The sequence below is a fragment of the Gambusia affinis genome, linkage group LG13, assembly GCF_019740435.1.
Source record: "Gambusia affinis linkage group LG13, SWU_Gaff_1.0, whole genome shotgun sequence".
NCBI classification, from domain to species: Eukaryota; Metazoa; Chordata; class Actinopteri; order Cyprinodontiformes; family Poeciliidae; genus Gambusia; species Gambusia affinis.
In genome coordinates, this window is record NC_057880.1 from 26,627,131 (window position 1) to 26,647,174 (window position 20,044).

At 35.2% G+C, this 20,044-nt stretch overlaps 3 protein-coding genes and 1 pseudogene across 3 annotated transcripts; all 4 read right to left on the reverse strand.

The window, feature by feature from the left end:
• Positions 1-53: 53 nt before the first annotated feature.
• Positions 54-1,412, reverse strand: LOC122842760 (annotated as a pseudogene).
• Positions 1,413-6,186: 4,774 nt separating this feature from the next.
• Positions 6,187-7,393, reverse strand: LOC122842488 (mas-related G-protein coupled receptor member A7-like). The gene is made up of 3 exons (XM_044136418.1): positions 7,190-7,393; positions 6,817-7,001; positions 6,187-6,742 (listed from the first exon to the last, which is right to left on the reverse strand). The coding sequence occupies exons 1-3, from the start codon at positions 7,391-7,393 to the stop codon at positions 6,187-6,189; spliced, it is 945 nt and encodes a 314-aa protein (XP_043992353.1).
• A 4,509-nt stretch (positions 7,394-11,902) lies between these two features.
• On the reverse strand, positions 11,903-14,127 carry LOC122842468 (G-protein coupled receptor 4-like). The gene is made up of 4 exons (XM_044136378.1): positions 14,038-14,127; positions 12,933-13,170; positions 12,609-12,784; positions 11,903-12,517 (listed from the first exon to the last, which is right to left on the reverse strand). Exons 2-4 carry the CDS (start codon positions 13,131-13,133, stop codon positions 11,983-11,985), a joined length of 912 nt encoding a protein of 303 aa, XP_043992313.1. The 5' UTR covers positions 13,134-13,170; positions 14,038-14,127; the 3' UTR covers positions 11,903-11,982.
• A 4,072-nt stretch (positions 14,128-18,199) lies between these two features.
• On the reverse strand, positions 18,200-19,591 carry LOC122842761 (ovarian cancer G-protein coupled receptor 1-like). Its single transcript, XM_044136903.1, has 3 exons — positions 19,430-19,591; positions 19,028-19,203; positions 18,200-18,941 (listed from the first exon to the last, which is right to left on the reverse strand). Exons 1-3 carry the CDS (start codon positions 19,589-19,591, stop codon positions 18,404-18,406), a joined length of 876 nt encoding a protein of 291 aa, XP_043992838.1. The 3' UTR covers positions 18,200-18,403.
• Between the last annotated feature and the right edge of the window lie 453 nt (positions 19,592-20,044).

A 20,044-nucleotide genomic window follows, 5' to 3' on the forward strand; every position in this document is an offset into this window, starting at 1 on the left:
ACAGTCTCAATATCTGCAGCCATTCCGTTTTCCTGCTCTGTGCAGATCGTCTCCTAATTGATGGATATTTTACAACAACCAGGGAAGCCAGAAACTTATCCAGGATGCTTTTCCGAAATAATACATACAAAATTGTGTCAGCAAGAGGACTAAGACCACCAGCAGCATAACCCACAGCATAGGCAATACAGGATTCCCCTTTCAATGCTTCAATGTCATGCAGGAGCAAAAGGATGATGGGCAGATGAAGCAGAGTGTAAATAATCAGCACCACGACCTGAATGGCTGCGATTCGTCGTTTTTCATCAGCTGGGACACTGAGCACTGCAGAAAGAGCTTTGATAGTCCCAACCAGGAAGAAGATGAATAAGGGAATGGGCAGGAGGAGAAAAACTATGAAGAAGTGAGCAGCCATCTCCTTCTCCTGAATCCCATAGTTAAGTACTGTATAAAAAACAGGAAGTATCCAGACCACAGTGCAGACCACCACATATGTCTTGATGTTTCTCCTGAATCTGTACCACAGTGGCTTGGCAATGACCAAATACCTGCAATAACAGATAGAGATGTTTAGTGTCTGATCCTGATCCTGGGTTGGTTTGAAGAGGTTGGAATAATTGTCCTATTAAGAACAGATTAATGTGATTATATGAGACAGAAGAGGAGTAAACATGGAAACCTACCTTTCACAGGAGATACACACCATGAATCCCACACTGACCATTATACAAAAATATACAATTTTCAGGTATGTGAAATCATCTTTACTGAGTCGACATAAATCTATGGGAATTCTGGAGCAGAGCTGAATGAGATCAGAGATGAGGAGGTTGATGACATAGACTGGAGCCTCCTGACGCTTTTTCACCTGAGAGACAGACAAGAGAAAAAATATTAATGACACAAAAATATTCTTGACATGTTGGTTGTTGCCTGTTCCTCAGATTTTAGTAATTTCTAAGGACAAGACAGACTTCAACCTGTACGGAAGAGGATTAGGGCCACCGAAAAAAAAAAAAAGTTCTGAGATTAAAGTTAGAAAGTCAGAATTCTGACATTATTCTCAGAATTTATTTATTTATTTTTTTTGGTGGCCCTAATCCTCTTTCGTAAACCTGAGACAAGAGCTCTTGTCTCAGGTTTACGAATTCGAGCCACTGATGAAGTATCAGGCTGATAGTCAAATAGCTCATTCTTTCTAAATTAGTAGCGTAAAATTATGCTGTGCTCACCTGAAAAAAAACTGCAATCATCACCATAAAAATTAGAGGAAGTCCAATGCTAATGCTGACCCAATTCATCCAGTTTAAGACTTTTGCAGCCAAAGGATCTAAAGTAACTGCACCCATACAGTCGACGCTCATGTTCCTGTGGATTAAACATGATGGGTCGTTGAAGTTCGACTCGTTCATCCTTCAGTGTTGAACCAGGAATTTGATGACAGGAGTAACTGTAAACAGAAATGATGATAAATGTTAAACCATTTATAATTGTTGCTTAAGCATAAGCAGTGAATCCTAACATTTACCATCAGAATCTAAGTGATATCAAAATATACTGGTAAAAACGACCCATCATAATGCAGAGTCCTTAAGGTTTGTTATCTATAAATCTATATTCACCTGTCCAATCTGAGAAATCCTTTCTGTGTTTAACAGTTCTGCTACTCTGTATTAATTAATGGCCATGTTTCAATTCAGGTTCTCTTCTGAAAGTCGGAACCAGATATTTACATAAGCTGAATAAAAAGACATGAATTATTTCTCACCACACCAAACCGTTCTTGTTTTAGGTTAAATTAGAATTACCAAAATTATTTAAATTTGCAGAATGCCAGAAAACTGAGGAAGAAGGTTTTTTAGAGATTTATCTTTTAAATTATTCTTGAATTCAGAAGTTTACATACATTTGGTCAGTATCAGGGATAATTGTCTTTTAAACTACAAATTGGGAGACATGAAAGCAGGACAATATGGACAAAGACTCTACAATACTAAGCTTTGAATATAACTCAAACATTTTACCTTCAATACAAAACAGGAAGTACATTTTAATGGAGCATCATTTTTAAGTTGTATGGAGTTCTTCTATAACTTACATAAAAAGTAACATCTAGCTGACCTTTGTCACAAAACCTTTGAGTGAGACCAAAATAATATCTAATTATGAAAAAAAGAATCCAAGTTTAGAATTAGACAGTAATCAAATTAGATTTTCCTCCAGTACATTATGAAAATGAGCAAAGAAGTTGTTGTCAAAAGAACAGACAATACAAAACTACAGATTGTGGGAGATAAAACTTTTCCAAAAGCTCTGTGTCCTGACAATAATCATTATAGATTAGTTATAATCTCACACAGCAGCTAATCTGAGCAACAGAAAATTCATCATACTTTAGTTTTCTCTGGGAGATGTTGATGTACCAGATATATCCAAATAAACAGTTTTCATTCTTTTTGTTCTTGAATATGTAATGATGATTAGATAAGAACTAATTTCTTATTTTTAGTTATTTAAAAAATACTGCATGCATAGAATTAAATTTCATATTTTTTACCTTAGAGATTAATCATTAATCCTCAGTGAATTCTGCAGAGATGCATCAGAAGTTGTGTTCTCTGCATTCCCAATATCTATTTATAGCAATATTAGATATTCAAATGTTTGATAAACAGAGACATTATCTGGACACGCCTGCTTTGGGTTTGTCCCAAACAGGCATTGATTCTCAGTTGGTCTTCATCCTCCTTCAATAAATGTATTTTTTATTTGATGATAAAATCAATACTAACCATTATGTTGAAGGTTCCCACCTTTCAACTGATGTGTAATGTTCAACGGGTTCTGTAGTTTTGATGTGAACATATTTTGATCTCCAGTTACACATTAAAACAACCTTATTACACTCACCAATGGATTATAATACGAGTTTTAAAAAATCAGCTGTCCTCTGAAGATGATTGGTCAATTTAGAAATATTCTAATACATTTAACTTCCATTGCTTCTAAGATCTAATATGACCAAATGTGAAATGAGAATGATGTTTGTGACTTTTGAAAGGAATTGTGATCCCCATTTAATGTTGTCTGTCATTCTGAAATGTTCTTTCCTAAATGAGAATTATAATCATAGCTAAATTTTGAAGGTCTTCAGTGTTATTCCCACATATTGTATTAGTCAGAAAATACTGAAGTAATTCTATCTATACGGTTCTTTTCATTTTCATTCGCATGATTAATTTCATTACATTAGAACAATACACATATTTTGAGGAACACAGAACAAAGGGTTGCTTCAGGTAGAGTTGATAACATCAGACCTTCGTGTCATGAAGCTCAGTGGAGCCACAGGCTTTATATTACAGTCTATCATGTAAATCTTATCAGTTAAAACAATGAACAGTCTGTGCATAATGAGCAGGAAAAATCCCCCAAAGCTGATTTTATCTACTTCCACATTTCTTTAATGACAGGGCTTGTAAACAAATGCAAAAATAGTACATGCAACTTGACATCTAGAAATGTTCTATAGGCCAAACATATACCTAAACCAGAGAAACATAGATACCATAAAACTGGAAGATTCTCTTAAAAAAAAGACATGAAAACTCAGAGAGCTTCAGTCATGATTGACGGCAACATCACTGACCAGAACCCCGTTTAGAACCCAGGACAGCAGGAACTGAGCACAAAGCAGACACTCTTACCTCTGTGGTTCTTAGTTTTTGGTTTCAGAACAGGTGGTATGTCAAAATCCAACCTTTACTACACAGTTCATTTAATTCTTTATTTTGCCTTATGTAATATTTTTATGTGAGTTTATTGTCTAACTTGCTGCTGTTATACAGAAATTTCCCCATTGTGGGATAACAAATTATATTTCTATTCTATTGTGTCAATTAGTTAACTGTGGGTCCAGAAGACATCTCTGAGTAAAGAAATATAAAAAAACTCTCCACAATGAACAGTAGATAACATGATCTACCATGGCAACTCAAGGAAATCAGAAGACAAAGTGTCATTTCTTGCTAATAGAATTAGAAATCTTTGGCTTTATTCACCTCAGGAGTTCTTTGCTCCATTTGTTTGGTCCAGACCAAAAGTTAACTTTATCTTTTTCTCTTGGTGCCACTTGTTTTCACATTATTCTTTGAGGACTATAATTTCCAAACAGTTTCTTACGGGTGACGGTCATTGCTGCCATGGACAGAAATGACCTGAAAAGACTAACTTTGGAAAACCTGCTCCCAGTATTTCTATTGTGCACATTTGTGCTGTTATTGTAATGAGTGCAATACCATCTTCAATGTCAAAGCAGTTCATTCAATGCAGATTTTGGAATGTGATATTTCTGATTTGTAACTTTAGCAAAAGTTGCTGCAAAGTGAATGAGACAAGATGAGCTGCATGCACAACATCCACACAACATCCTGGAAGAAGCATCGTTAATCTGGAAAAGGCAGGTCAGGTGCAATTACAGCACAATCAGAACATGCAGCAGCAGCGCTAGAAACACTGACTGTATTCAGGCGTCGTGTTTAAATGCCTTCATGAGACCAGAGGAAAATGTTTAGAAGGTTTATTTTAAAATGAAATGAATTTGTGGATGTTCTTGATTTTCTGTTGGAAGGACTGAAGGGACCAGTATTGTCATCTGAAGTCAAACTGTCAAGTTTATTAGATGGAAACATAGAACAATCTGCTTAAGGAAAAGTACATGCAGTGTTGTAGGAATTACATAACATTATAATTTCTTTATCCATGCTGAGAAAAATTCCTCAATTAGGTTAAGGAACGAAGAGCAGAGTGAGAGGAACTCCATCAGCCTCTTGTAGGTCACAAATCATTTCCTGAGGATGTTGTAGTGATGAAAACGGACACAATTATTCTCCTGCCTCTTCCTCTGGTTTGCCTCCTAACTCCACCTCAGACTCACTCCTCTTCCTCTTCCTCTTCCTCTTCCTCTTCCTGTACATGTTGTCAAGTCCTGTGATTAAAATCATCTATACATATTAGATGTGTTGGTCAATGTTCCAGTGTTTATGGGTCCAAAGCAACTCTAAGCAGTTGTGTCTTTAGTCTTAATTTTAAGGAACTCAGTGTTTCAGCTGTTTTACAGTTTTATGAAAGTTTATTCTAGATTTGTGGTACATAGGTACTGCACATTTCCTGACCACTTCTTCTACATATACAAAACATCATGTATCATCCTGTCATTTGCTCAAATGAACCACTTTCAACTGAAAAATGAACAGTGGACATCAATATTGTAGCATCTGAATCTGACAGCAGAATTATTTATCTCACTCTTTTTTGCTACACATCTTAATTTTTACACAGGACAAACATGTCTATGTTAAATATTAGAACATTTTGCAGGCATGTAAATATCTGGATAAAATGTTGACTACAGTGTATTAATGACTTGGTGCATGCTCACATATTTCATTCTCATACTTATTTTAGCAGTGAAATAAAGCTCATCTGTCAGCATGAGGGTCATGGACAGAGCAAGTCCACTTTGTCTCACTGTTGGTCAAGATGCAACCAGCATCAAACATCATGTGTGTATCATTCAAGGCATGGCTCTGTTTGGTGCGGTGCAGGATATTGGGACCCAGCAGTCTGCACATCAGAACCAGAGGAATGTTAACGTTCATGCAGGTAAAGCCAACGGGTCGGACCTGTTCCAAAACACTCTTTACTGTCTGACAAGATAAGTTACAACAAAGCTAATAAAATGTATCCCATCAGCAGCAGCTCTCTTAATAGAGACACTACGTATGTTTATAATCTGAATAAGTAAATTTTATTAATTGTGTGATTTAAACTATTCATACTTTTAATTAAATGTCAAACTAAAGTTGTTTAAGTTGTGAATATTCTAAGTTTAGTGGGTTACTTTATCCTGGCTGAATCTGCAGTCATAGTTCTGTGAAACAGCCATCAGGACGTGAAAATAAATGTTTAAAGGCATTTAATTATACCAGTAAATATTAGTTCAGATCCAATTACAATAATGTAGAAATTATTATTTCTGAAAGTCATTATGAGAGTTAAACTTTCATTGGTAAATTACCTTGAAGTTACAGGGAGATGATAGCAGAAGAAAAGTGATTTGTCAAAATCAGCTGCAGCAAACTGATTATTGTTGATGCTCTTTTGCATCATAACAGATATTAAAACTTAAACAGTCTCAGTAATTGTTGCAGACCTGCTTTCATAATCTGTGCTGCTTGTCTCCTGATTGTTAGATATTTTACAAGAACATATTGAAGCCAGGAACTTATCCAGGATGCTTTTCCGTATGAACAAATACAAAGTTGTGTCTGCAAGAGGACTAAGGAAAATACAAACTATGGACACTAAATGGAAAATAAAGTAGAATTGAGAATCTAATTTCTTAATGAAACCCAGAACCCAAACGATGATGGGCAGATAAAGCAGAGTGTAAATAATCAGCACCACAACCTGAATGGCTGCGATTCGTCGTTTTTCATCAGCTGGGACACTGAGCGCTCCAGAAAGAGCTTTGATAGTCCCAACCAGGAAGAAGATGAACACGGGAAAAGCCAGGAGGAGAAGAACTGTGATCATGATGGAAAACACATTATCATATGGAGTCAGAACATCAAATACCAGAAAGAGAAGTGGAAGTATCCACATCACAATGCAGACCACCACATATGTCTTGATGTTTCTCCTGAATCTGTACCACAGTGGCTTGGCAATGACCAGATACCTGCAATAACAGATAGATATGTTTAGTCTCTGAAGGTTATTAAGAACAGAAGAGAGATAAACATTTAAAAATACCTTTCAAAAGAGACACACATCATGAACTCAACACTAACAAGTAGACTATAAAGTACGATGCCAGCGGTAATTTTTCCATATAGACTTTCCCCAAGTAGATACATCAGAAATCTGCAGAAGAGTTGAATGAGATCAGCGATGAGAAGGTTGATAACATAGACTGGAGCACCTAGGTCCTTTTTCACCTGTGAGAAACACAACAGAGAAAAAATGAATATTATCAACATGTAGAAAGTTTCCTGTTCCACATATTCCAGTCATTTCCAGAGACAAGACACAACTTGATGAGAGAGAATCACAGTTTAAATAACAGGCTGATAGTCAAATATCTCATCCATTATGAATAAATAGGCCACAAATGTTTTGTACTCACCTGGGAAAAAACTGCAATCATCACTATAATAACTAAAGGAAGTCCAATGGCAAGAGTGATCCAATTCACCCACATTAGAATTTGATCAACCAAATCCACATCACTGACATCACTATGGTTATAATGAGTGTCACTGAAGTTGAGGTTCTTGTTGCTGTAATTAAAACTGTTTTCCCAAGACATGTTGAAGTTCAACTTTTCCATCCTTCAGTGTTGAACCAGGAGTTTGATGACAGGAGTAACTGTAAACAGAAATGATGATAAATGTTTAGATTATTGTTGTTTAAGTATAACTTGTAAATCCTAACATTTACCGTCCAACCTGAAAAAGACAAACATGGGCATCCAGTTTTTACAGATCGACTTCAGATCTTCTTCTGAACAAACATTTTATTAAGATATTTTCAACTGTGATACTGTGGTTTCTATACATTTATTGCAACTCATTAGAAAGATTTATTTGTGGAATGAACAGTGATGCATGAGGTTTGGAGGTAAAGGTTTTATGTTTAACTGGAAACCTCTGCAGGAAACTCACACAATGAAAAGGATTTTTGTTTTGGACATTTTCATGTCTAATTTATTATAGAAATAAATTCCACTCTGCCATTAGTAAGATACATTTTTGAAATTGTTCAATGTTCTTTTAGGCCACATCACACTTTTAAAAGATGCCAATGACTTACTCCACACCTGGACAATCATCTGACATGCAGAGAACCATCTTGTGTCAGAATCTCAGTTCTTTCCCAGATACTAAATATCACATTTGGTATCAGTGAGGTCTTTGAAAAGACAAGACTACACAGATGAAACTATAATTTTTATTGAGCACAATACTGAATGCAAATAATTCAAAAACTTGATAATACAGGAAGGATATTTTATATCAATGTCCTTGTTAAATAAAGGAATGAAAACAAAATAGTAAAAAGACAAAAAACCAAATAATCCACTATCATGAAAGGAACAAGGTGAATATTTCATCTCTTTAGAGATTTCCACACTGTATTGCCAAAGGTATTCTCTCACCTGCCTTGACTCAGTAAGTCACATCCCATTCCTAATCCATAGGGTTCGGGGGTTAGGGTGAGGGGAAAAGCCAACCTTCCAAATGGAAGGCTGGAAGGGTTAGGGTTGGGTCCACCCTTTGTAGGTAGAACAGCTTCAACTCTTCCTGGAGGCTCTCCACAAGGTTTGGGAGTGTTTATGGGGATTTTTGACCATTCTTCTATTTGTGAGGTCACACACTAATGTTGAACAAGAAGGCCTGGCTTTCAGTCTAATTCATCCCAAAGCTCTTCTGTTGGGTTGAGGTCATTATTCTGTGCAGGCCAGTCAAGTTCATCCACACCAGACTCTCCATTCATGTCTTTATGGACCTTGCTTTGTGCTTACAGTTATGTTGGAAGAGGCTTTGCACTTGGTGATGCATGGTTTGGATGCAGTTGGTCACCATGGAAACCCTTTCCATGAAGCTCTCTGCTTGCTGTTCTTGAGCTAATCTGAAGGCTACATGAACTTTGGATGTCTGTAGTGATTGTCTCTGCAGGAAGTTGGCGTCCTCTTTGCACTGTGTGCTTCAGCATCTGCTGACCCGGCTCCATCAGGTGACGTGGCCTTCCACTTCCTGTAATTCCCAAACACTTCCATTTTCTTAGACTACAGTTGACAGTTGACTGTGGAATATTCAGCAGTGAGGAAATTTCACAGCTGGATTTTTTGCACAGGTGGAATCTAATCACGGTCAGAAATTCACGGAGGTCCTGAGAGTGACCCATTCCTTCACAAACGTTTGTATAAACAGTCTGCGTTCCGATATTATACACTTGAGGCCATGGAAGTGATTGGGACACCTGATTCCAATAATTTGGATGGATGAGCAAATGCTTTTGCATTGTAGTGTATACAGATTTTCCTCCAGTGTCTTATAAGCCTGGTGGGCCGCCATGCTTTACTTGCTCCCTGCTAGACTAAGAGTTGTTTTTGTTTTTGTAAAAGATTTAATGAAATTTTCTCTGCTGCAGTGCATATTTTACTGGCAGGGGAGAATTAATCCTGAAAGCAGATGGGTTTATTGTATTTTATAGTTTTTAATAGTTGATGCATTGGACAGGGAGCGTGCACCAATCACACCACTGTTGCCTCGCAGTCAATGCTGGACCTCTGAAGTTCACCCTGATGCAGATCTCACATACTTGCTTTCACTCAAACTAGACAGACTCACCTACATGGACATTTATATCAACTCCCTGTGAAGATTTTTTTGAGAATTCATCAAGGTAGGAGTCAAGCTTAAACTTCACCGTGGCTGCTCTGCTTCTGCAGCTCAATGTGAACCATAAAAGTTCACATTGAGCTGCTCAATGTTCATATGTTCAGTGTTATAGGTCAGCTTTGAGCGTACAATCATCCAACTTAATTTATTAAGTTTTTATAACTTAATTCATTAAGCATGTTAACATAACTATTTTAAGTCAGTCTTTCTCAAATTATTTATTTTTCTCTAATAAATAATTCAAATCTCTTTGACTAAATTCTACAGAAAGTCAACTCAAACTAAAATATCCAAAATTACATTTTCACTCACATTGTACTTAAAATAAAACTTGAATTTAAATCACCTTAAATTCAAGTTAACATGTTATTTTAGTTTTTAAAAGATCCTGTACACTTAAAATGGAAAATCGTTTGTCCAACTTAATTTATTAAATTGGTTTGCATTAATAAATAAGAATGAGAAGACATGCAGCAACTGACATCGAACCTGTGACCTCCACATAGAGGACTAAGGTCTCCTGATGAGTCGCTGCTCCACCACAGCACACAGGATCTGTCCCTGATAAAACACTCTAAAAAGTTAATCAGAAACAAGTTGAATCCTGTGTTTCTATTCTACATCTGATGTCTTGAAACATCAGGAACAGATCCTGGAGCGACTGCAGGGCAGCATGTCTTCAATTGAAGAGCTAAATGATTTGAGGAAGTCTGCCGTATATTTGTCATTTTAAACACACTTAATGAATTCAGTTGAACTTTATGAATTGAGTTGGATAAATTTAATTGAATTACTTGTTACCAATTGAAGCACTTCAATTAAGTTGGTTCAACAAATTTTCTTTTACAGTGAATAAATCAATCAATCAAATGTTATTAGTATAGCACATTTCAGCATCAAGGCATTTCAAAGTGCTTTACATCAAATCAAACACAAAAACACAATGCAACATAGAATCAACAATCATATAAGAGCAAGTCATTTTAATCTAAATGTTTTGGTTCTGGATGATAAAATATACTTTGTCTTGCATTGAAAAGGTTTGTTTAATGTCAAACTCTTCGACTAATAATGATTTACCAAATCATTTGCTGTCTGAATCCTAAACGTTCTGATCACCACATCAGCATCAGAAAAACAAACTTTAAATAATTCATAATATTACTTGAAAGAATAAACTGATAAAAGTATAATTTACCTTTAGTTTTTCCAGATTTCTTGAGCCAGCTGCTTTCCAGACGGCTGATAATGTTGTCATTTCACTGAAGTGGAAACTGATGTTCTTAGATCAAATCAAGCTTTTAAAGCTCTAAGTGATTTTTTTCTGTAGCACTTAGAGCTGTTGGTTAGAGGAAAGTTATTAATTTAAAGCTTTGAAATGGATGTTAGCAGTTAATGCACTGGCTTTAATGGTTTTGTAAAGAAACAAAGTTCACTGATAAGGAAATCTGATGGATAAACTGTCTGTAAACATAAATTTATCACCCTTTCATTTCAATTTCCTTTCTAATGATAGAATTTTCTATTTGGTATCAATTCATTTTATATATTCATATATCATCTCTGAATTTTATTTAGAGACCCTGATTGATATAACAAAGGTTTCTTCAAGCAATACAATTTCTATAAAATATGTTTTTTTTCTTTAGTTTTAGTATTTTTTCCCCAGAAATTGGTGAAGAAATTATGTCTCTGCTGGTAAACGAAGAGAAACTTCCACTTGAAAAATGTCATTCAATAGATAAAATAAAGAAATATCATAATGATGATGGATTGGTTTATCTTCAAATCTGTATTTTACTTCCCTGGAACATTATTTAATATTTCACCTGCTCACAATTATAACTCATCTTAAAAGTTACATAATTGCAAAGTAGGGATTCATTTCAATTATTTATCTTCATCATTGTTTTAAATTGTTTCCATGTCTGGATTACATTTTATTTTACTGTAATGAACGTCAGTACCGTTAATCTCTCAGAGCTTTTGGATGAGTAAATATTTCAAAATTAAAATTTTATTGTAATAACAAAAAGACTTTATAAGTAAACGTGAAATGTATAAATAAAGTGCAGAAATAAAAATACAAATAAATTTCATTTGAATTTAAGTAAGTTAGCAACTTTTTATCAACACATTTGAATCATAGTTTACTGGTAACTAATTCATCCTGGTTATGGTTGTACTGGGAACAAATCTCTAAAACGTTGGAGTGAAACAGAGACTGTAGCAAAATCAGTCTTATTAACTTTCAGCAATTAAAGTTAAAACAGATAATGTGAAAATGGACATTTAAAAAATACTAATGAGAATAAATAAAATCCCACAAATGTTAGGTTTGTTCAGAGATTAAAGCAGATTATGTGGAGTTAGCCACAGTTTATTTCTGTAGCTTTAAGTTACATGAATGCAGGGATTAATTCCTATTAATCCCTGCTGTTTGTTTAAGATTAATCAATCCTGAGACACAACAAACCCAGATTAATCTGAAATCACTTCTGAATCCCCTTACAGATCAAACAGGGTCAGTACTTGGAACAATCATGCTGTCGTTTTCCATGCTGCTCGTCTCCTGACCATCAGACATTTTACAGAAACACAACGAAGCTAAAACTTTGTCCAGAAGGCTTTTTCGAATCAGCAAATACAAAATGGTGTCTGCAAGAGGACTCATGTAAATACAAATGGAACCCACAGTCTGAAGAGTCAAACTGTCGTCTACCAGGAACAAAATGATGATGGGCAAGAAAAGTATTGTGTAAATAAGCAGCACTGCAACCAGAATCGCTACGATTCTTCTTTTCTCATCAGCAGGAACTCTGTGAGCTCCAGACAGAGCTTTGATGGTTCCAAACAAGAAGAAAATGAACAAGGGGAAGGGGAGGAGGAAAATAAATGTCAAGATGTATCCATATATCTGCATGTATGGATTGAATTGCATAGCTAGCAATAAAGGAAGAGGAAGGATCCAGACCACAATGCAGACCACAGCAGATGTTTTGCTGTTTCTTCTGAATTTGTACCAAACTGCTTTGGCAATGACCAGATACCTGTAATAAAAGATCAACTTATTTAGTGTTTGAAGAACAGACATGCTAACGGTGTGAGGTAGAAATGTAAAATACAGAGAAACATAATCACCTTTCCACTGAGATGCACATCATGAATCCCACACTGACTAATATTCCCCATATACAGAAGAAACCAGGGAGGACATCATCTATAGATAAACTCATAGGAATTCTGCTGCAGAGCTGAACGAGATCAGAAATGAAAAGGTTGATGATGTAGACTGGAGATCCCTGATCCTTTTTCAGCTGCAGGACAGAAAACAGGAAAAAGTCCAACAGGAATGTTTGTAACATGTGGGATGATTCCTCCTCCACAAATGCTGAGGGTGAAACAATATATAAAGGAAAAAGCAATATGTCAAGTAACAATTTCGTTAAGTTCCACTGGACTCACCTGTAAAAAAACTGCAGTTATGAGCACCAGAGTCAAAGGAAGTCCAATCCCAATGGTGATCAAATTGATCCAGTCTAAGAATCCACTGTAATCACCAGGGTTCTGATCACTGTTGTTTCTTCTGTCGCTGGCGTTGAAGATCATGTTGCTGGAGTTGTAATGATTTTCCCATGATGTCCAGTTGATGTGGAAAACTTTCATTCCTCAGCGTGGAATCTGATTTTTGAATGCAGAGTGACTATAAACATAAACAATGATGGTTTCATTTCATTTAAACATTGTTCAGTTAAAGCTTTTGCATGATTGTACAAATCTTGAACGGAATATAAAAACGTTCTCTATATTCTTCTTGTTTTTCAAGTAAGGGCTGTATGTTTAGTTTCGTTTGACCAGATTCAGTTTGGATGATTTGGTATCACAGTAGATGTTAGTTGTTAAACTGGGTTAAGGTTACAATGTTTCACAGATTGGAGATATTTTCAGCTACCATCCGCATCAAAATCCTGTCTCAAGTTTCTCCATAGAAAGTAAATAGTTTCAAAGACAACACAGTTTGCATAGTTTGTAAAGTAACACTGTTTTATATTTGTCAGCTGTCTGAGATTTTTCTGCAGGTTGATGATTTTTCATCCAATAGTTGACCATGAAAGTCCTTACAGGTCATGTGTTTCAAGTTGTGTCAAGTGCAGGAAATCTGCTCCAATCATAATGTTAGACATTTATCTTCAGGGTGCAGTGGATGTGCATTAGTAAAACCAAATGTTCACTGTCTGCATATGCAGCAGATCTGAATGAAAATCCACAGCATTGAACTGTTCTAAGAACTGGAAATCTTCATCACTGTTCATCGTCTCAATAAATGTCCTTCGACTGATGAAAACACATGAAATTCCCATTTCGGTCAAACACAAAACAATGTTCACACAGAATAAAAAAGACAAAACAATATATTTCAGTCTGTAACAGTTAAACCTTAAAAATATGAATCATTTGCTCTCAGGAGTTTGATTTGAATCATCTCAACAGCAGAATGACAAGAAAACAAATATAACTCTTAAATGTGAAAAGTTATTAGCAATAATAATCTTATGAGTGCATAACTTACATTTTGTTTGTCCAAAGCTAGTTAGATTCATGCAGCCACCGAGATTCTTTAACATGCTCTCACATTCATCTGTGGGCAGGGAACGTCTGTTCTGAGATCAAATCCTGTTTGGTTTCTGTAGCATTAATTGATTTGAAGAAACGGAGAGCTCTTCAGGCTGTAGGGAAAATTATCTCTTATGTTGGTTTTAATGCTTTCCCAAGAAGAAACCATTTAGGAGGAAATCTTATAATTAAGTAACGGCTCCTAGAATCTAATGGGTTGCGATGATGTAAGACTGAATAAAAACTGCTAAGTGAATAAAGATAATTGTGAGTTTTTAAAACAACATGTGGGACATTTAGGCCATGTGATGATGCTGCACGCTGCACCAAAAATCACAGCCACCACGGATGCACCTCAAACTGAAAATGTTAGCCAGCTGAGATTTTTCTTTCTGGGATTCTTGAACAGTGATGGACATTTAAATCCCAGCTTGGTGACTCTACATGACTTGTGACACAGAAGTGGAGAGTTTGTGAAAGCTGTAAGACAAACTGACGACAACAGACTCTGACTCACTTCAGTTCACCAGTACTTTCCACACTTCCCAGTTCGCATTTCCTTTGGCTATGCTAACCTGATAAATTTGACTGGTAGCCAACTAGAAAGATGAGTTTAACGTTTCAATAAATTATTTTAGCTCATATTTTAAAATACCAAACATTTAAAAATAGACCAGATTTTATGGTAAAAACATACAACTAAATATTTATTATAATTTATTTCATTCTTATTATTTTTTGAATTTTTTTTCTCATCTTCCAACTTTCTGAGGGTGCTCTACCGCCCCCTGGTGGCCTGAAATTTGAAAGTCACTGCATTAGACCAGAATGGGAACCGGACTTTGTGAGGTGACCCAAAAGAACTCACCGCAGTACTTCTGTGATAAATAGCTTCGGGAAAATAAGTTTTGAGAAGAAAGATATGAAGTTTTGCTTTCAAAATAAAAATGTAAGCAAAAGTATTAAACGTTTTGAAAACAAAAGTTATGAAATCCTGCTTTAGTTAAGGATTTGGTTTTGATCATTAAAAAGAGCAATTCTGATAAAAACTGAGTGGATATCAGAAAACTTTTACTCAAAATGTTCAGGATATTTTCTTTGAAAAAGAGATAACTCAAAATGTTGTTAGATTTTTTTGCTTTACTCAAAATGAACAACTAAAATACTAAAGCATCTTCCCTGTTACATTCATTTTTATATTTCCAGATATAAATTCAAATTGTTTACCTTTGAAAGCTGTCAGGGCCCTTCTAGATGATTTCTCTCCTCTGGTGTTTGAAGGTTTGCTCTCTGCATTAACAGTCTGCAGAATTTATCACGGGAAAATACATGCAGTTTGTTTCCACTGAAAATCATTTGCACACCCTGTCATGCACATGTCTCCTTCTTATTTGAATACCAAACTCACTTTCATGCTTCTTCTTTCTCTGTAACTCTCCGTTTCCACTGAGTTTTCAATGTAACGTCAATGAAAGGTGTCTAGATATTAATAGTCACAAAAATATGCAAAATTGTTTGATATCCAAAAGTTTTTAAATGCAGGATTTGGCATTATAACAGACCCTGCTGCTTTTCTGCTGGCGCCTCAATAAAACAGAAACTGCAAAGTTTTTTAGTTTTGTTTTTTTCAATCAGTCCTTGTAGAATTCAGATTAGATTCTGAAATCATGTATGGCCTTCAACAAAGCATAAAAACATTACTTTGGACAAACTTCTGGACATAAAACTGCAAACAAGTCAATATTATGATCTGTAACAATCTTCAGGTTGCAGGAGACTAAACTGAATAATCTTTTTTATTTCACAGATTGTGTTCTTGAGATTATCCAGACTTCATTTTGTCTGTCACTCTGCTGCTGTCACTCCTGACTCTCCCCCATGAGGGCCAGTGAAGGATGTTTATCTGAAACCTTCCCTCACATACATTCTCATTGGTTGATGCATCACATCAGTTCAGCCTGTACACAACAGACCTAGTTCAGTAACAAGAGTCAAAGGTTGTTGAGGAGGAACCGCCAACAACAGGCATGGCTGCTTTTGACCCCAGAACTACTCAGACTTCCTATCTTCTACCAAACTGAGGTCCAGGCATTTGATTGAAAGAAAAAAATGAGAAACGATTTAAGTTTTCTTGTCACCAGCTCAAACAGATCCACCACAATTCCTGTTTTGGTAAAACTCTTCCGGTTTCTGGGCCTGGATCTGATGAGTGTAACTGAGTGACATCAAATTGACTACAGGGTCAAATATAGCGTATCAGGAAAGTGTCAGTAGGTTTAGCTGCAGCCAAAGTTTTGACAGTTATTATTATTTTCTTTGATGTGCTGTGGAACATTTAGGATTCCATGAATTGTGTTGTATAAAAAAACTTTACTTGTCTTGTTTTACCAGGTCACAGTTCACCATGTCCTCTTTTCGTCTCCCTCTCAGAAGCTTTATGTTTCTGTTTCATGATGCACTGAGGTTTTCCATCACTTTACTCACTCATGATGCTCTTCTGTTGCTCTAGTGCGACATCATGTGGACAATATATGTACAACAGGGAAAGTGAAGAGGATGTGACGTGTGAAACTTTAGAATAATCTTTTAAAAAAACATATTTGTGATGTCAAACATGATCTGCATTTTGTCTCAATCTGTTTTTGTGACACAATGACTGGATCTAAAGAAAACTGGAAACAAATGGAGGAAAAGAGTTTAATTTGAATGAGCTTGTGTTACTTTGTAACCGGCAAATGTCACGAGGGACAAAATGTTATTATTATGATTATCATTAATTTATTTTTTCCCTGACATATCCTTAATTCTGATTGTCTTGATCAAAATCCTCAATGTCTTCACATATTTGACAGATATTCATATTACATCTCAGATAAGTTGCATAAGATCTTTGTTCTAAGGAAGTATTGGGAAAATATCACTGGATCATCTTTATCATACTAACATCTGAAATCCAGAAAAAATTGGACTTTATTCATAGTTGAAAAATAAAAATAAGAAAATCAAATGACAATATTTAATTTGCAACAGAGACAAATTAAATATTGTCTACATAATAAAGAAAATATAATTTGTATAATTTTAAATTTTCAAAACTTAAACAGATTCTTAATAAATCTTTCATAGTCAAACGTTTGCTTGTTTGTTTCCATTGAAAAATAAATCGGCTCAACCTGACATATAAAACCATCACAGCTGTAAGAAATTAAAATGAATTTCTCACTTCTGATTTCAAGTAGATGCAGAAAATAACTGATGGATCTGTTACATAATATAGATACCTTATCTTGGCTGTAAAAGGATCTTCAATTTTTAGGACCTTCTTCCACTATAAACATAAACGTTGAGTTTCTTTAACATCAAAACACTTTATTTAATTCCCTTACTGACCAGTAAATAGTGTTTTTTCCTCCAGACCCACATGAGTGTAAGATGTAAAGATCCATCACTGCCTGAAAAAGAATTAAATGAAATAAAATCAACAGACTTTAAAGTATAGTAAATATTGGTTTGTTGAACTTTATTTTGAAATCAGGCCATCCAGACTGCCAACTACTCATTATATGTAGAACCTGTGTGCAACAAGAAATATCACACTCTCAAAATATTGTTAAGGAAATTTAATCCTGAATACAAAGTTGTTCTTTCAGATCAAGAGACAAAAAGATGAATATTTGAGACAAAAACAAACCTTTACAGTGTAGCAAATTTCTTATCATCCTCCAACTCAACCCTCAACATTCATTCCTAACTTACAAATATGTAGTATATTAACATTAATATTAATATTAATATTAATATTTACAAAACACAAAATGGAACAGATTACACAATTATAAACCTACAACTTCAAGTCATCCCACCTGCTGGGAAGGTTTGGAGAAATTATGATTAAATTTTGTCCCTTTTTGTATTTAAATGTAAAGTCAAATTGGATAATTTTGTTCTAAATAACAAACATTTCAATTAAATCTCAACTAATTTTACATTTCTGCCTTGTTGACACACTGAAGTTATAGTTGAATAAATAAAGTTTTACTGTTTTCAGTATTTTTTGGTGGGTGGCAGAAACTTTTTCAAATGAAAATGTTTGACACTTTCTAAACGTTGTACTTGGCTAAAATTAACGTGAAACGAGCAAAGACAAACAATTAAAAAAATGTCTCGGATACTGAAGGAAAGAAAACTCAGAATCAAGCAGGTTGTCATTTTAATTGTTGAGTTTGAATTTTTCAGAGGGTATATAACAGATTATGAAAAAGATAATCCGTAAGAAAACTTTCAGAAAGTAACATGTGAAGATATTTGTGCATTGAGGGCCCCTACACTCCTGTAGATCGAGAAACTGACATCATGACATCATCAGTGCTGATCTCCTGATTCTTTGACGTTACACAACACAATGAGGCCCCAAGCTTGTTAAATGCAATTTTCCTCAGAAAAATATACAAGGATGAGTCGGCAAGAGGACTAAGAAAAAGCCCAATTGTAACCACAGTCCAGAAGATTGAATCTTCCCAGGGTTTTTCCAACAGATAATACATCATATTGGGGATGAAAAGCAAAATATATATGAGCAACACCACAACCAGGATGGAAACAATTCGACGTTTTTCATCAGCAGAGACACTGCGAGCTTCAGTCAGAGCTTTAATGGTCCCAACCAGGCAGAAGATGAACAAGAGAAGAGGGAGGAGGAGACCAGCACCCTGGATGATTACTCTAATCTGTAATCCTAAAAAGAGATACATGCTAATATTATAGAGAAAAGAAAGGATCCAGATGATGACACAGACCAGCACAGATGTCTTGATGTTTCGTTTAAATCTGTACCACAGCGGCTTGGAAATGGCCAGATACCTGAAATAAAAGATACATGCTGTCAGACTTTACTGATGTAATAGTGTCAGAAAAAAACAATAACATGCATGTGAAAAGATATTTACCTTTCCAGGGAGATACACATCATGAATCCAATACTGGCTGTGATGCCAAAATCGAAGGCACAATGAGACCAAACATTAGCAGTACGTAATATTATAGGAATTCTGCTGCAGTACTGGATGACGTCAGAAAGCAGGAGGTTGAAGATGTAAACTGGAGCAACATTATCTTCTTTCACCTGCAGGGGAAACACAATGAAAATAAAGACAGAAGATTTCCTTCCAACTGCCTGCAGCAATTATTTAATTCTTTTTCCACAGTTTTATTTTTTTATTATTTCTGATTTTTTTTTATCATTATTTTTGAGTAACCATTCTTAGACCCAGGCTCAGAGAGAACAAATATTAACATAAAACATATAACATGTCAAACCTGCAGCTACATCTAAGTTAACAAGAACTCACCTTTGATAAAACAGCAAACATGGCAACCAGAGTCAAAGGAAATCCAACGACAATAGAGACACAATTTCCCACGTACAAAACGTCGTTCTCATCAGAACCGTTACTGGTTCTGTTTGATGCATCAGTGTAGTTGAAGAAGTTCTGACCGAGGGAATCTCCCATTCCTCAATATCTAACCTGCATGAGAAAAGAAAAGTAATAAATAATAGAGGCTTGATTTTTCTCTTAGCTTAGTTCATAAATGTACTATTAAATTTCTTTTAAAGGGAAAATCCTGGGAAAGGATGTTTTTCAAATATAAACATTTTAAGTGTTATAGTATAAAAATAAAAATAAATTAAAAGAAAGCTACAAATTGTAATTCTTGAAAATAATGAGTGGAAAATAATTTGTATTTAAAGTATGTGCTCAGTTTCTACTGTTTAAGCAGCTCTATTACATTAAAAATATGGGATACATTTTTCAGCAAAAGATTAAATTAAAGTGCTTTTTGCTTTTCTGTACAGCTAAATAAAAAATATATTTACCTTTCAAATTTTTAAAGATCCTAAAACGGTTCCTGTTTTCAGCCAGTTGTCCTTCTCATCTCAACGGTCTGCAGTCTGAACTTTCTGT

Coding starts and splice junctions, on each gene's coding strand:
- LOC122842488 (XM_044136418.1), bottom strand. CDS start 7,393: ATGGAAAAGTTGAACTTCAACATGTCTTGGGAAAACAGTTTTAATTAC. Junction 7,002..7,189: donor TGATTGCAGTTTTTTCCCAG/GTGAGTACAAAA, acceptor TGTTTCTCACAG/GTGAAAAAGGACCTAGGTGC. Junction 6,743..6,816: donor ATGTGTGTCTCTTTTGAAAG/GTATTTTTAAAT, acceptor CTGTTATTGCAG/GTATCTGGTCATTGCCAAGC.
- LOC122842761 (XM_044136903.1), bottom strand. CDS start 19,591: ATGGGAGATTCCCTCGGTCAGAACTTCTTCAACTACACTGATGCATCA. Junction 19,204..19,429: donor TGTTTGCTGTTTTATCAAAG/GTGAGTTCTTGT, acceptor TTTCCCCTGCAG/GTGAAAGAAGATAATGTTGC. Junction 18,942..19,027: donor ATGTGTATCTCCCTGGAAAG/GTAAATATCTTT, acceptor CTTTTATTTCAG/GTATCTGGCCATTTCCAAGC.
- LOC122842468 (XM_044136378.1), bottom strand. CDS start 13,133: ATGAAAGTTTTCCACATCAACTGGACATCATGGGAAAATCATTACAAC. Junction 12,785..12,932: donor TAACTGCAGTTTTTTTACAG/GTGAGTCCAGTG, acceptor TCTGTCCTGCAG/CTGAAAAAGGATCAGGGATC. Junction 12,518..12,608: donor ATGTGCATCTCAGTGGAAAG/GTGATTATGTTT, acceptor CTTTTATTACAG/GTATCTGGTCATTGCCAAAG.